At 34.1% G+C, this 16,003-nt stretch overlaps 1 protein-coding gene across 2 annotated transcripts in view; it reads right to left on the bottom strand.

Annotated features, from left to right (window-relative positions):
• RFX3 (regulatory factor X3) overlaps nt 1-16,003 on the bottom strand; it is a 53,883-nt gene that overhangs the window by 7,706 nt on the left and 30,174 nt on the right. For both annotated transcript variants that reach the window (XM_008921640.4, XM_008921643.4), the window contains 10 exons: nt 15,633-15,752; nt 13,263-13,384; nt 11,928-12,040; nt 11,076-11,191; nt 10,320-10,474; nt 5,482-5,579; nt 5,046-5,195; nt 3,367-3,575; nt 2,219-2,372; nt 104-146 (listed from right to left, as the gene is read on the bottom strand). In XM_008921640.4, coding sequence (XP_008919888.1) covers nt 104-146; nt 2,219-2,372; nt 3,367-3,575; nt 5,046-5,195; nt 5,482-5,579; nt 10,320-10,474; nt 11,076-11,191; nt 11,928-12,040; nt 13,263-13,384; nt 15,633-15,752 — 1,280 coding nt within the window. The remainder of the gene's footprint in view (nt 1-103; nt 147-2,218; nt 2,373-3,366; nt 3,576-5,045; nt 5,196-5,481; nt 5,580-10,319; nt 10,475-11,075; nt 11,192-11,927; nt 12,041-13,262; nt 13,385-15,632; nt 15,753-16,003) is intronic.

The raw sequence follows: 16,003 nt of genomic DNA, 5'->3' as shown, positions 1-16,003 counted from the left end.
ACAGCTCTAAATTTGGTTTTACTGTGTTTTTAAAATATAAGGACTTCTTTTGCTCACATTACCTCTACAAATAATTATACACTGGAGATATTAAAATGCTTACCTTTATCCATATTTCCAGGGGATACAGCATTTAAATCACCAAACTGTGAAATAAACAATAAAAAAACTGGACACACTGTCTTAAGCAAATGTGAACTTAGAATATCTATGCTTCACTGTGCTCCACTGGTTTCATGCTAGCATTCAAACACATGATCTTTGCTGCAACCACATCCATAGCAGAGCAATTCTTTTCCCATTCCATCTCAGTCTGGCGCTTATTAAGACAATTATCACTAAGTAAACCCTCAAAAATTAAAACAGAGAAGTACAAACATTTTAAAAGATTGCTTCATAAGGGCCTTTGTTGCTTGAAGTGAGCTACACTTCTGTGCTTTATAAAGCCATAAATTATGATGGATATACATTCTGAACTGCCAATATTTTAACAAAACCTTTTTTTAAAATTTTCCAGAGATAATTTTATTATGCTGGAACAAAAATGAAGGTTTGTCACAGTTGCTAATCTACCTGTAAGGCAGATGAAAGGCACTGCTGAGAAAGGGTTTATAACCTGACAACTGATTTACATCAAAATCCAGACCTCTTAAAACAAGTTGCTCATAAGCTAGGAGCCTAGCAAAATGCCGCCAATGAATCTCAAATGAAAGGAGCACACTATTTAGATAAACACATTTCTAAGCAGAAATGATGATACCACTCTTTTTCAGAAGAATTTTGCCAATACTTGTGTCGAAAGGTGGGAGAAGAGGAAGGGAGAAATATGTCAGTGCTTTTCTCAGTTGCAACACTATACTGTCTTACAGTGTTTGTTGGGACTGTAGTCTTCCTCTTTTATTTCAGCCACATAGCCACTGAATACACAGAAATACACAGTAATGCATTTAATGCATTACTTCTATTTTGCTCCTCACCTCACCGCACCTCTAAAAGTTTCTGCAATACTTACTTCCTTATTGTATTTCCATCTTCAGTATCATAAACTTTTTAGCAGACCTTATTCTACATTTATGTCTAACACATACAAGTCTGTTAAGGCAACAAGAATGTAGTAACTGTATATTTGAGTAGTACTTACTGCAAAGTAAAAGTAGGCAAAAAATGTAGGAGCATGTATACTGATGGTGGTCACTAAGCAGAAATGTTATTTAGTTTTTCTGAAACATGACACATGATATAAAATCATTTGACAAATAAAGCTGAGACATTTTCCAATTTCTCTTGAAAGTATATAGTCTATTTTTAGTATTTAATGAAGCTATCAATATATCCTGAGGGAAGAATGATAACTGATGCCAAATCAGCGAGAAAAATGACTTGCAATTTATCGGTAACATAGAATAGGATAGTGACTCCCAACTGTAAAAATGTAACAAATCCATCCTATTAACGACCATATTTTTAACTATATCCATTTTCCAGTACTTTGGATACATAATTCTTTGGTAACAATTCATGCATTCCTCACTAGCCCACTCAAAATAAAAGGTTAGATGGACAACTGGAAAGAAGAGGGATAAAATAAACTTTGCCTTGTAGATGCCATAGATGAGTAAAAAAAATTGTTATGAATTGAGACTCTAGTTCTGTTTTTTAAACCAGTAATCTTTGAAACACATGTATGAAAATCAGATGTGTTGCAAACCCCTATGTATGTTTATGCTGGTTTTATTACGTGTACGTGAACAGTACTGTACAAGACAAAATTCTGCACGTAAACCATCCTTCTTAAGTCAATACGTTTTGTGTGGGAATTCAAAACATGTGCAAATGCATTTAAACAGATTCACAGAAGTAACATTTTCCTATTACTCTGCTCTTTTTTATTTCCCCATAAAATATTCTGTTCTCAAAAACTGGAAAAAGGTTGTATGTTGATCAACATTTTTCAAACTGTGCACATGAATCTGTGTGCAGATTTGTAAAAGAGCAAGTTCATTTAGAAAGAATTGGTTTTTACAATTCAATGTGGTTTTAGTACTCTGTCAATGAACCAGTGAAACAAGTTCAAAACTACTGTATATATTTGTAACCCAATCTATTGTTAAACTGCAGAACATCCTACCACTCCACAAAAATGTTTAAAAATTTGCAAAGACACTTTCCTAAATTCATCACTAAATCTATCAGTCTAGTCTCTTACATATTATCTTACCTCTCCCATAACTGCAATAGGTGTCTCTCCTGTTGCCTGAGCAACACGATGTTCTACTAAGTAAAACATGTATTCATCGTAAAGCAAGCGGATCAGATGAAAAGAGCCAAAGCTAGCAGCACTGCGCAAGGTTAAATCTCGAATCACCATTGAGCTATTCAAAAATAAAAAATATATATATTTATGTATTATATGTCACAGCCATTTTAACATTTATCCATGTACACATTTCACCTAGAAACCAATATTCTCAAAAGTAACATTATCCACAAATGTCTCATTTATGGTATCTTTAGAAAGAGATGACCAGGAAAGTCAATCATTTGTTTTTCTCTTTCTCTGAAGGTACTGCTGGATATCAAACTACACAAGAAATAACCAGACTGGTTTGTTTTCTATGCATAACTACCAATACTTGAGCAAGTGTAAAACTTAACTTGAAAGAAACTTTGTTGAAAACATAAACAGCTAAAATAGTAAAAAAAAATATTTTATTTTAAAACCAAACTACTGCTTAACTAGTGTCTGTTGTGTCCACCTTCCCAGGATAAAGGTTTTAATTGCCGCAATTACTTTGAAACTTAAAACTTTGAAAACTTTGAAACTTAAAACTACAAGAAATAGACTTGCATCCTAATATTATATGGACAAATTCAGATATGCTCAGCAAGCAGTTGCTACAGTCATGTTCAAAGAACAAGGTTTACTCTGATAACTGTTTCAATAAGCAGCTAACATGGAAAGCTTCTCTTAATGTTCTTTTCATACATTAAAAGCAGGTTTTGTCTTCCTTACTTAATAAACATAGATGCCACAATGTTTTAATAAATAATACAAAAAACAGTGGCTTAATAATTGCATAGTTATTCAATCAAAAAATTTCATATTATGTTTCTAACTCTGGGCAAAATTCCACCTGCACTCCTTTGCAGATGGCCTTTAAAAAAATAAACAAGGGGTACTTAAGTCCCTGCTCATTTGCAGACAGCCTTGAGTTCAAGGTTAACAACAATACTCTAAAAAAAACCCCATGTTTTTCACAATGTACTAAGTCACTGTTTAATATTACATTTGTCAACCCTACTGCAGTGCACAATTAGGCAAATAATAAAACAGTCAGAATGTTTTAGAAGTCTATTAAATACTACCTGTAGAAAGACCATTTTAACAGAAATTGCCGTGCAGCTTTAGGAAAGCTGGGTCTTCCTTCATATGGTTTCAACGCTTGCATCATTACATTATCAAGCCAGGCAGCCCACTGCTCCAGAGTGCTCTGCTGTTGAAGAGTCATCTTGAAATCTGTTTCTAGTCTCTGAACCATGTTGTCATCACACTGGCACACCCAGGAAGCCTGCTCCTGTTACAGCACATGGCAAATCTTGAATTGACAATACATAAGCCAAAGCACAGAATGTAATTATATCTCAAAGATTAAGCTATTCAATGAGTGAAAAGGACAAAATCCACTTACTAGACAAACTAAGAAGTAGCTTTTATTTTTATGTCTGTTGTAACTTTGTTGGAAGCAAATGAGTAGGAAAAGCGTAGCATGTAAGAGCAGACATCAAATACAGAAATTAGAAAAAACAATGAAGCAACACAAGTTTTGTCGTAGTTTTCCACATTCATTTGCAAAAAAAGGCTTCTACTTTCCTCATTTTTCTACTGAAATATTCTTGATTTGTCATTCTTTTCTGGTACTTCAGGCAGGAAGAAGAGTCAAATGGGGGGGGGCTAAAGTAATAAAAGAAGTAGCGAGAAATCAAGTGCAAGGTTCCTTTAGTTCTGAAGAAGCTAAGCCTAAAGACAAATTCTGTATTATAAAAGTAACTTCATATGAAAACAAAGCTTGTTCTGTTTGCTGACTTTCGGCAGCAATAGATCATGCGTTACTTGAAGTACAACATAAACTGCACACAAATGGAGAAACACACTAGCATCCAATAATCAGCAATTTAGCCGGTGTTACCAAGTTTAAATAAAGTTAGCTGATCAATTCGTAAACTGAGACAAAAATGAGGGCTCACTAACTGCAAGTCATTTCCATAAGCTCTAGCTATCATGAGCCAAGTTAACACCTCATTCACAGGCTCTGCATCCATGACCACCTATATTTAATATATTTTGTCTTTGGTCAAGAACTCTTGACTGACTTCTGTTAAGACTATTAACAAGTACCAAAACACTTCTTTACAAAGAAAAGAGAGAAACAGAGCACTAGCAGGAATATCAAACCTTTCACTTTGCTGGCTAAAAGGATGAAAGTATTTTTTTCAGAGGAGCAGAAACATGTAGAGAAATCAAGCTTAGTAAAAATATAAACTTCTGTTCTACAGATTTGCATCTGTACTAACCTAATCCATTATTCAGGAAATCTTGTCATTTTAAGCACAGGCACTTAGATAAAATATACTAATGGTATGGGTTTTTAAATAATGGAGGCAGTCTCTACTGAAAATGTTGTACATGTAATAGCTTTAAGAGACATTCAGAAGATATGCTACTAAGATCTAATCCTAAAATATAAGTTTTGCTATTATTATGACATCATTCATGGTACCCATTCTAAGAATGTATTTGCTTTACATTTGCATAGAAGTTGGAAGAATATGTGTGTTTCAAGACAGTATATGAAAACAGAAAATGGTTTTGAGCTCTTACTTTCCTAAAGTGTAAGCCATCACACTTGGACTGAATCACTACATATAAGAATGAGCAAAATGTTTCCACTTTACTTTCTTGATAGAGTGATAGCTAACAATAAAGTCCAAAATCACAGAGGAAATAACACTTAAAAAAAAGCCTGTTATTTAAAATTACATTTTACCTGAACATTGGCAAAATCAACACGGTTAAGATCATTGAGCATCTGGTTGATTTGAGAAGTATTTTGAAGCACAGCACGAGCTGCTTGAGCCAGGTGATTAAGAGATGTATATCTTCGCAGAGTCTGGGCAAAGGCACTTACAGCGGCAACCTATGAAAAAATTTATTTGTTTTTAAATACCGTACTCTATATCTGTAGATTAATTCTACAGATTGAATCTTTACTTTCATTTTAATAGTTTTTATTAATTAGTCCTCATATTTGAATTATGTCCACGTAGCAAATCAAATAATGTTATTTCCTCTCCCATTATTTGATGCTTGATGTTAAACATGAAATTTAGCATTAAAGTTAAAATTCTACTGCTTTTAAGTTAAGATGCTACTGCCCACTTGGTTTGCCATTGCAAGAATCATATTGCAACAGTTTTGTCTACCTTGGTTTGTATCATCCTCTGTGGAATATTGTTCATGGCATTTGAAAGCCAACCTTCAAGGCTTTTTGCAAAATTGCGAATGGCTTGGGTCAAGGCACCTGTGCATTAGAGAATAAAAACAGAATGAAAAGAAAGCAGTGCACCTGTCTTGGAATGTTTTGCATCCTCAGAACTCCCGTACTCAACTTTCAGGTCCACTGTTCTTACTTATTAAAAGACAAATCTAGTTCAGGTTCAAAATGCCTCACTGAGATAAAGATTATGCAATAATGATTTTAATTTTGGCTTAATAAGCAGTTCTTACTTCTTCACCAACAATCTTTTAAGAAGTTGTGATCAGCAGTACTGCTTTGGGCACTCCTGTAGAAGAACAACAGTAACTGCAGCAGATGTGACGGAAATTTCCATTAGTAACTTCCAGCTTTCCATTTCATCTAAGCACCTCTTTTAAAAAGCAAAACTCTAGGGAAAAATCCAGATATTGGAATTCTGCAGTTTCCTCAAGAAAGTCCAAAGTAACGTTAAGCCATGTCATAGTGCTGCTTATTTCAGTTTTAAAGAAGAAATTCCAACATGCAATGCTTAATGATATCGTCAATAAGCAATATATAGGAGAGCGTTTCACTGACAGAAAGTGAGATTATTCAAATGACTATGGAATTTGTATGTATTGTTGTTTCTTTTCTATAGCACCCATAGAAATGCTGCGAGGCTGACAGAGATTTAGAGAGAAATCAAAGAAGCCCCTACAGCAATCTGCACTACTAAAAACAGAAGTTTTAATTTTTTCAGAGGAGAAGGACAGAAAGTATTGTCCCAAGGAGCCGGGCCTGGAAAAAAGAAAATCACATTGTCTTAGTCGTAGAAACCTTGCTTTCCCACACCTAACACCTGCGCATTGACAAAATAGCATCCACTCAAACTGTTGCAAAAAAACAGGAGACAAAAAGAAAAATGACAGGTTTCTGAAAACTGGTAGAGAACGAATGCAACTACAGAAGTGAAGAGGAAAAAACCAAAGGAAATAATACCTTTTATAATAAAGCCTTTTTTAATAATACCTTTTTAAATAAAGCTTTAACAGAAAAGTAAATTTACTAAAATGAAATCTGTATTCTTTGTCATCTCTTTTTCACAGGTCTTCAAATTTGCAGTGATAAGCAGCAGAATCCATACTGGTAACTCATATAACTCACCACACATTTGGACGCTTAGCTGACCACAATTTGATCTTACAAAGTATCTGTAGTAGCTGAGCCCTCTTATGGCATTAGGTTTTTTTCTCCTTTGAGGTTTACACATGAAGAACAAGCTTTTTTCCTCAAGCCTGTCAATCACCTAGCTCACTTGTGCTGCTTTGTAAATTATTTCTGTGCACTTACTAATTGACTATGTATTCACTCACATTTTCTTACCTACAAGACACGAAAATGCAAAGTGGAAGTAATAATGTAACTACTGTATAAATTGTGCTTAGTTAAGAAAAATATTTCTGCTTTTTCACTTCTAATGTGCTTATTACTCTTTTTCACCTGAGAATATATATTACAAAATCATTTGCATCACTGATGCTGATGTCCTTTAAAAATAAATATGAAAAAGCAGCTCAGGCCTTAAGAAAGGCCTTTAACTAGGAAGAAAAATGAACAAAAGAAAGGATTTCTAAGTTCTGAAGAAATAAAATGGCTCAAATAGATAATCAAGCATCAGTATTGTATAGAACAATCACAAATTTCTAATGAGCTCTGGAGATGTATTAAATACAGAACTTTTCTCATACTCTGTCCTTAAGTACACATCTTGCCATTTCCAAAACCCGAACTACCTATGTCCTTGAGTCTTTCTTCTAAGTTCATCTGGCTATCCTAGAAAACCAAGAAAACTCTGTTTCAAAGAATCTTTGCATGAGGAGTTTGGTGCAAAGTAAATTGTTAAATGTAACTAGACAGACACTAAATGATGTGGCAATGGCAGTTACTGGAAGTTTGATTTGCATAAGCACCTAAAAAGCTTGACTTGTGAACCAAAACCCCTGATATGTACAAAACTAGGCTTTACAGTCTTTCCAGTACTTTAAATTTTTGTCTGTCTGGAATTGTGTAATATGGTGTGGAAGTACATTTTGCATAAATTCTTGATCTATCATAGAAACTAGCTCACAAGCAAATGTGTTACTGTCCATTCTGCCACTTGTGAAGATGCAAAAATTCCATTCTAAAACATAATACCTCTGGTCTACCTTGCCAAAGACATTAGATAATTATGGTCTTTATTCCTGACTCAAATGGAGAGCATTTCACGTTTCTTAGGAAAAGGAATTTTGCTGTTTTATATACAGCAGTTCTTCATTCATTCTGTGGGTGTTAAATATTTCAGCTGACAAATTTAACATAGAGGTTAAAAATAAAACCATTTTATTCCTCAATGGTCTTTCTTTTCTATTCCAGTAATATGTATTACACAGCTGAGTAGCACAGTATCTAAAAGAAAAAACACTGAAAATCCAGATTAAAAAACCCCAAACTTGAAAAAATCATATGCTTTCTTCAAGCCCTTTCCAAATTAATATTTTTCCCTATTTTGAGCAGCTGCTGTTGCTATCTTTCCATCTATTCAGGAAAAAAAAGCCATGTCTTTAACAAAGCATTTACAGGCCCAGCTCCTCTACACAGTCCAAACTTTTCTATCAACTGCTATTTTCCCACAGAGGATGATGAATTTATCTACTTCACCCAGCTCCATTACTGTCATAGTCAACCTTAAGCCATCTTTTCTGTCCTTTGTAATGACTGGAGATGCTTTTACTCTAAGGAGTTAAAAAAAATAATATTTTAAACATTTAACAGTGAAGAAGAAACTTGGATGGACCATCATGACAGGAAAGAAGACTGGAAAAAGCCATTTAGTTAGCTGGTCCTAAAGACAAAGTAAGAAAATACATTAGTTGTCTTCCAAAAGTAGCTCAGTAGTGGACTTCTGAGCAAAAAACTACTGGACTGTTTACAAAACAGAGGCAGAAATCGCTTGGGAAATATTTGTCCTGGGATGTGTTTGCATGAAACAGTCTGATAATCATCCCCAAAACAGGAATGTCACACCCAGTAGGTATCAAATATTCAAATATGACTGGTAATTCCATGCCTTTCCATCTGGCATGGAAAGGACACGATGCCTGTTGTTACTGATATTAAATGACTGTCCCATTTTCTTGAAATCCTCTACTGGCAATGCCCATTGCATTTTATGAAACAAAGCAGGAAGACACCAGAAGCCATACAGTTGTCATTTAAACACTTCTGTAGAGACTGCCAGGCTGTGCAGGACAAGCAAGTGAAAAGGAAGATGAAAAGCAGGTTCAATGAAAAAACATGTTTGCATCACCTTTTTATTCAGAAATTAATGTGCTTTTACAAGTCTGAGTTTTAATTCTACCTATTAAATGTTGCAATTAAATTTGTGCAGTTTTTATCATTGCCTAATTGTTTGTAATACAGTATATTACTCAAAAATCCTACCTATTGGCGTTATCATTAGAGAAGTAAATCATTAAATATAAACCAATGCAAAATAATTTATATAAGTAAAGGTTGTCAATAATTGCATGTATTTGAGAAAACATTTTTCCTTTATTCTGCTATACAGATGCACAGATAAATTATGTCACTCTCTACCAAGAACTTACCCTTTCTTTAAAAAAAGGTAAAACTAGCTTTGTAAATGGCAAACTTTCAGATTTTATACATTTCAAGTTTAAAAAAAATTTTGCATCATACATAATTTGCTAAAACCTAAATTTCACTGACAAAAAAGGAGTCAATAAAACTTTTTTGCAAGGCAGTACCTGCAAATAGTCTTATGGAGTGCTTATACTGCTGGAGTCAATATAGCAGAAGAGGTGTTCACAGCATGACAAAATAGCTTTGTTAGCTGCAGTACTACTTAAGGCTATAAGTTTAAAAATAATATTAATCCAACTTTATAAAGTGAATACTGTTTTTTCATAGAAAGGAAACAATATGTAGGGGTTATGAGGTTTATAGTGAGTTGTTAACATGATTTCGTTATAATATTTAGGAAAGCATATGGGAGACAATAAATACTTTAAGGAGTTTAACTTTCTTAACAAAATTTGTTTTCTACCAAAAATAGCCATAAAAATACACTGCTGGAGCAATGATGGATTCTAGTAAAATTAAATTCGAAAAGAAAGCTGTACTTCTGGTAATGGTAGAATGACTGGACAACTACTGACTCTTTCATGCAGGACGTGTGAGAGAAAGAACAATAGGTTGGAATAATAAATCGGATTAAAAATTTATGAGCTAATTTTTCATTGCCTTAACAGACATTAGAATTGATTTCAGCAGTCACTGATAAGGACCAGAAGACTAATTGTCCAAACATGGAATCGCAAAACCCTAATTTTTTTCCCAGACAAATCAAAGTTTAATATGTGATACTTAAACTGAAAACTACTCAATGTAGTGTAATGACTGACTTAGTGCACATTGTCCCAGGGCCACAGGACTTCTATCAGGTAGCCTAGAGCCAGGGTAAAAGGAACACATTTTTACCTGAAGATATAACACACAGAGAAAGGACATTTAATATGAAACTATATCTTGAAAACTAGATCTTCCAACGGCACTAAAATCCTCATGTACGTTTAAAATACAAAACATATGTCAATTCTCAGCATAACTTCTTACACAACAAAATAAGGGGTAATGACACGAAGTACTTTTGTAACTTTCAAATTTATTCCTTAAGTTGCCCTGCTTCACCACACACATGCTTGCAGAAGAATCCTTACAAAACGTTTTAGGTGTTCAACTTACTAGGAATAGGTCTAAGGACGTCAGGAATGAGAATCTCCACCAAAGCCTGGTACATCACATGGTCACAGTTACACATCCATTTCAGAATAGACTCATTCTTGCACAGAGTAATCAGCTTTGCTTTTGGAAGTCGACTTTCTATTTCACTCAGATTGCTGGTGTCAAAAAAAATGAATAAATGATAATGCATATATGGCACCTCGGGACATGGTTTAGTGGTTAACATGGCAGTGCTAGGTAAACAGATGAATTAGAAGACCTTACAGGCCCTTTCCAACCTTAAAGTTTCTATGATTCCATGATTTACAGTAGGTAAAAATCTGAAATGGGTGTTAAAATGTATTTTTTCCTAAAGACGTCAGAGATTTCTCAGCTACACCCAGTATATCTTCCTTAGATGTTGTGTCACATGGAAATGGATTTAAGAAATGCTCCACAGTTCTCCTATAGCTCATAAATTGTGCAGACATATGGATGATACTTTTGGCTTAAAAGAAGTAGACTGAATACTGGTAAGAGACACCTTTATTGTAGTTCTCTATGCAAAAAACCCAATGGATGGCACAACTGTTCCAAGACTGACCTTTGGCATATACCCCAGCTATACAAAAATGCCACACAACATAAATTTAACTTGGAAGATTATCATAGGAGAAAAAATTATTACTACTCAAGTAAAACTAATAAGGTTTTTTTTCCCCACACTTGTATTATATTATCATGAGACACAATAAACAAAGAGAAACATTGACTGACCTTGGTTCAGTGACAGGAGTGTCATCAGGTGGAGCAGAGGGGGAATAGCGCCAGAAAGTTTGCCACAATTTTTCTATCAGGCTGAATTGAAGATTAACAACCACATCCAGTATAGCCTGAGAAAATAAAACATGAGATCATACTGTCTTGTACCCAGCTTCCCCCCCACTCCTAACTCCAACTGGATCTATAGCTTTTTTCCTTCACCATGTAGTGGAGCAAAGACAAACTGTACGTTTCTCAAGTTATAAATGGTATCTGTTTTAATACCTTTGATATCCACAAATTATCCAGCACTATAAACTGCTGCACACAGAAACTTGAATAAGACTAAGTGCACAAGCATGGAAGACTCCAGAAATTAGTATGGCCTACATAAACATATCGGAAGAATTTTACCGCAGAAAATATTTGCTGCTACTGAAAAGAAAGAAGGAAACCTCACACTTTATTCACTTCCATAATTCCATATAGGTTTGAAAACATCTTAAAATAATTTTAAAAGACATACTGTTCAGTATCAAATGTGCTTAAATTTCTCAATGTTTCTTCAAAATGAGAAAAAGTTATTGCTTTTAATGTAAAAAAAAATAATTACAATTCGACCTGATTTACATTTAATATTGACTAAACCAAAGATCTGCATCTACAATCTATAGTTTCTCTAACATTCTGAAAACATACACATAACAATATTTCTAAAGATACCCTCCAGAAAAATCTTTCTGACATCCTTTTCAATGAAATAAATAAAATATCCTGGGGGAAAGTCACATACCACTATCATGGCTGCAATATTTGGCTTTATTGTCTTGTATTGGCTTTAAGAAAGAAATTGTTTATAGGAAATACCTCACAGTGCTCTCGATAAAGACTCTGCAGTGATTTGATGTCCTCAAAGGTAGTACCATCTGGCAGAGAAGAGATTTCAACTTCTCCAAACTCTGGCAGTACTCGAGATGCATCTGTTGTCATGACAACATAATGAAAGAGGGCTGTTGTGAACAGTGCCAGTTACAGTACAATTAAGAAAAAACCTTAAGGATTACACAAAGAAATAAATTCCAAAAGGTCATATTATACAAAGAGGAAAGTCTTTCATACCTGTTGTATGCTAAAATCATAAATAAATTCAGCCAGCACTTTTTAATAAAAAAGAAATACAAAATTATTCTTGAAGACATTAAAAAGATGTAATGTACATACTACACCTATATAGAGAAGCTAACACATACTTTTTCAAACTATTACAGGATGAAGGAAAATATCTAAGTCAGTGCATGAAAAATTAATCACTGAATTTTTATTTTTTTTTGTTCAGCTGAAGAGTTTCTATGTAGCCAGGTGTCATGGGGCTTAATAGATTCAATATACATTTTTACTTGACATTTACTAGACTTTCAAGTAGAGCCATTGTGTGCTTTTACTATTTATCACAAATGTTTCTGAGAGACAAGCTGATAGATAAAAATGCCGGGCTGAAAGGTACCCAGAAAGGAAGACTCAAAACACTTTAATGCTACCCTTATGTTCCAAATGGTTAGGCCAAAGGATTTTGTCCCCGAAACTCCCAGCCAAGTAAGACTACACCTTCTCTAATAACACAGCCAAGGACACTTCTTCACATAAACAATTAAGTAAATTACAAGTTGTTTCCATTACTGAAATACATGCTTAACTGGATCAATGAATGCATGATTTAGATATTTTTAAACATGACTTTGGGGTTCCAGTTGAAACAATTTGTCTCTTTCCACTTACAATGCTAGAACACACTTCCAAAGCAGCCCACAGGATGGCTAACCTGCAATAGTAATGCAATGCCATCCCTCCACCCCACCTTTCATAAAATAAAATGCACTGTAATACACATGCAGGAAACAACTTTCATAGCAGGAATTTCAAAATGCACATTTAATATAACTTTGCAAAGCAACTGCATTTATGTAATATTAAATATATCTCACAAATGCAGAATTTGCATATTTTTCCTGTTATACTTACATGATGCATATTAAATATTACATAAAGCTCATGTGTAATTTAAGTGCCTTTTTGTTCAGCTGTAAGGATTTTAAAGAGGGTATGATAACCTTGGAAGTAACTACTGTACTTGTGTGAGTTGATATTCACAGTGATAATGAAGCTCATCTTATTTATATAGCAGTATAAAACCTGCTTTCATACCTAGAAACTGTTGATGATGTTGACTTTGGGCAATTACAGTTTGTTCAACAGATGTGCCTGTCTGTTGACCACTTCCTGTGAAGCCATCTGCAACTCCATCCACTTTCTGCATAGGCTTATACCTACAAAAATATCAAGTACAAAATTATCCTTTCTATTCACTTCTTCATAAATGGATCACAGAGTCTGATTTCTCCACCTCAAAATAAAATTATGAGGAAAAGCAACAAAAGAATTTAGAGATTTTTATGTATTTTGTCAATAACAGAAGAAACAACCACAAAGGGAAGCCATAGTATTAACAATGCATTACAGAATTCATAAAGGTGATATCACAGCACCACTAGCACTTCCTGATGGAATTTAGCTTACTAACAGCATACCATAAGACCAGCAAATTTACACCAAAAGGAATCAAATCCTTCCCTTTCCAAAAAGCTTGGCTTCCCAGTAATTTTGTAATTCAAAAATAATGTTTCATTACCTTAAGAAGAAATGACATTACTGTCTGAGGATAATGAAAGACTTCAAATCGAATAAGAGGACTTTGGGATATTGAAGTTACCCAAGTAAAAAAGATGCAAATAAAAAATCAAGAAAAGGAATGAAGAAAAATGGTCTGCAGCGTACACTCAGTCTACAGCCTTTGCCAAAAAGGATTCTAAGTGTCAATCCAGTGAGATGTGTCTGATAGAGATGGTAGAATTGGTGTAACCACAGAAAAAAAATATATTCACTTCAATTTACCACCAATTTAAAAGACAAAAGAACCACTAGAAATATTAATAAAGCTGACAAAAGAGCAACATTACCATAATCATGCAAACTACAATATCCAGTCCTTTAGTATAAATGGGTGCGTGCTTGTGCATGTATGTGTGTGCATGTGCAAAACATGGGTTCAAAGGAGAAGTATGCACTAACTGCTACACAGTGCCATATGCGTCATTTCATTCAAATATAATCAAGTAACATACTGACATAAAGTTAAGAAAATGCCACCAAACATACCTAGGTAAGGAAAACAAAGGAAGTATGTAAGCAAATAACACAAAAAGAAATATCCACTCTTGACAGTTACATAATGAAATCTCAAAATCACTTTGTCATTGTGAATTAAGAAGAAGACAAGAGATGTGACAATGTTTAGATAATTGGCATAATTTTTCCAGAAACAATTCTAGTTAGATCATTGTGGTATATGTCTTGGTGCATATCTGTGCTTTTGAATGTGAGTGAATGAAATTTCTCAATGAGATTAAGTAGCTTGGTTGGAGATTTTGTAAATATCTATCATTTTTTCTTACTATATTATCCTGTGATGATTTTTGTAACAGAATTTTCCACATGATCATATTGTGAGACACCTCATGCTCCCGTATGATCTAAGGAAAAGACATTTAAGATCATACACCTTACTATGAATTTGCATTTAGTGCTGTAACTACCTCTGGAAATGACAGTAAAATAATTTCAGATCAAAGTGATCTCTGTGTTTGAAGTTAAAGTTTGATGTTGTGTTTTCCATATCTCAGTTGTGTCTAAAGCCGCAAAATATGCTCAGTACACTGTACCAAACTGTTGATTCAATTGGACTTTTGGGGAGTAATAGCTCTAAAGGTGTCTTGCTTGATATGCCGCTCTTCTACCTTTGAGTTTCATGAAATTATGCATCTTACATATTTTACTCTAGGGTAATATGGGAGGCTAGTGACATCAGTCAAATAAAAATTAATTTCAAAGAAATGTACCAATTTCCATTTTCCCCCCTAAAATTCCATGTTCAACATAGTTTCTAATATGCATATTCACACATTCTTTCACCACCAGTACAGCCCGGTGCCACTGCTTTCAAATACTTCTGAGTTTCACAGGTTCCTCAGGAACAACAGATACTGAGGAAAAATACTTAAATCAACTTATAAGCAGACCATTATGGTCACATTAATTCTTCACAGGAAGAGGAAACAAATACCAAGCATTTAATTATTAGCTCTCTCTGATAAGAAGTGTGTACATAAAATAATGTAACAATGAAAACAAACAGGAAATTTGAGCTTGAAATTCAAGCTCTTACTGCTTTTCTTCAGCTTGTGGGGCAAGAACTCAAGACAGTTGAGTCTGTTAATATTACAGGTAATTTTATTACTATTTTCTTTTTGCAAATTTATGACAATTTCTAGATAAATATTCTTTCACATTGACAGGTATCTAAATTCATTGACATCAACTCGATACCAAGCAAATTTTATTTTCACAGCAGAGAAGCTGAACAAAAGTTGCATCAGAAATTCAACTTTTCCATATAAGGAAAAGTAAGATTTTATGAATTAGAAATATTAGTAAGTAGTTGTTCATTTCACACTTTACCTCTGTTTCTGCTGCATGGGCTGTTGTCTCATTGCCATATATTGCATGTCCTCTTGTAGGCGATTAAGAGGAGAGTCTGGCTTGACACGAATCCCATAGTAATGGTATTTGGAGTTTCCCCTTTATGAAAGACCAAGAATTAAAAGAACAGTAACACTAGTTTTATGCATTTACATTACATTTACATTACAATTTACATTGACTGGAAAAGAATAAACACAAATCAGGTCTGACTCTCCTGTCATACCTGTTTTACATGGGTGTCATTTTTACCACCTTTGGGAAATTAATTCACTTTCTTAAACAAATATTATCAGCATTTTAACTTTTCTTACTCTGTTTGAGTAAGAAAAATAAAATGCAAATAAAAA

The sequence above is a fragment of the Manacus vitellinus genome, unplaced genomic scaffold (genome assembly GCF_001715985.3).
Source record: "Manacus vitellinus isolate BGI_N305 unplaced genomic scaffold, ASM171598v3 scaffold_18_pilon, whole genome shotgun sequence".
In the NCBI taxonomy this organism is placed as follows: domain Eukaryota; kingdom Metazoa; phylum Chordata; class Aves; order Passeriformes; family Pipridae; genus Manacus; species Manacus vitellinus.
The sequence above is the reverse complement of the archived record's forward strand: the minus strand, read 5'-3'. Positions and strand labels throughout refer to the sequence as shown.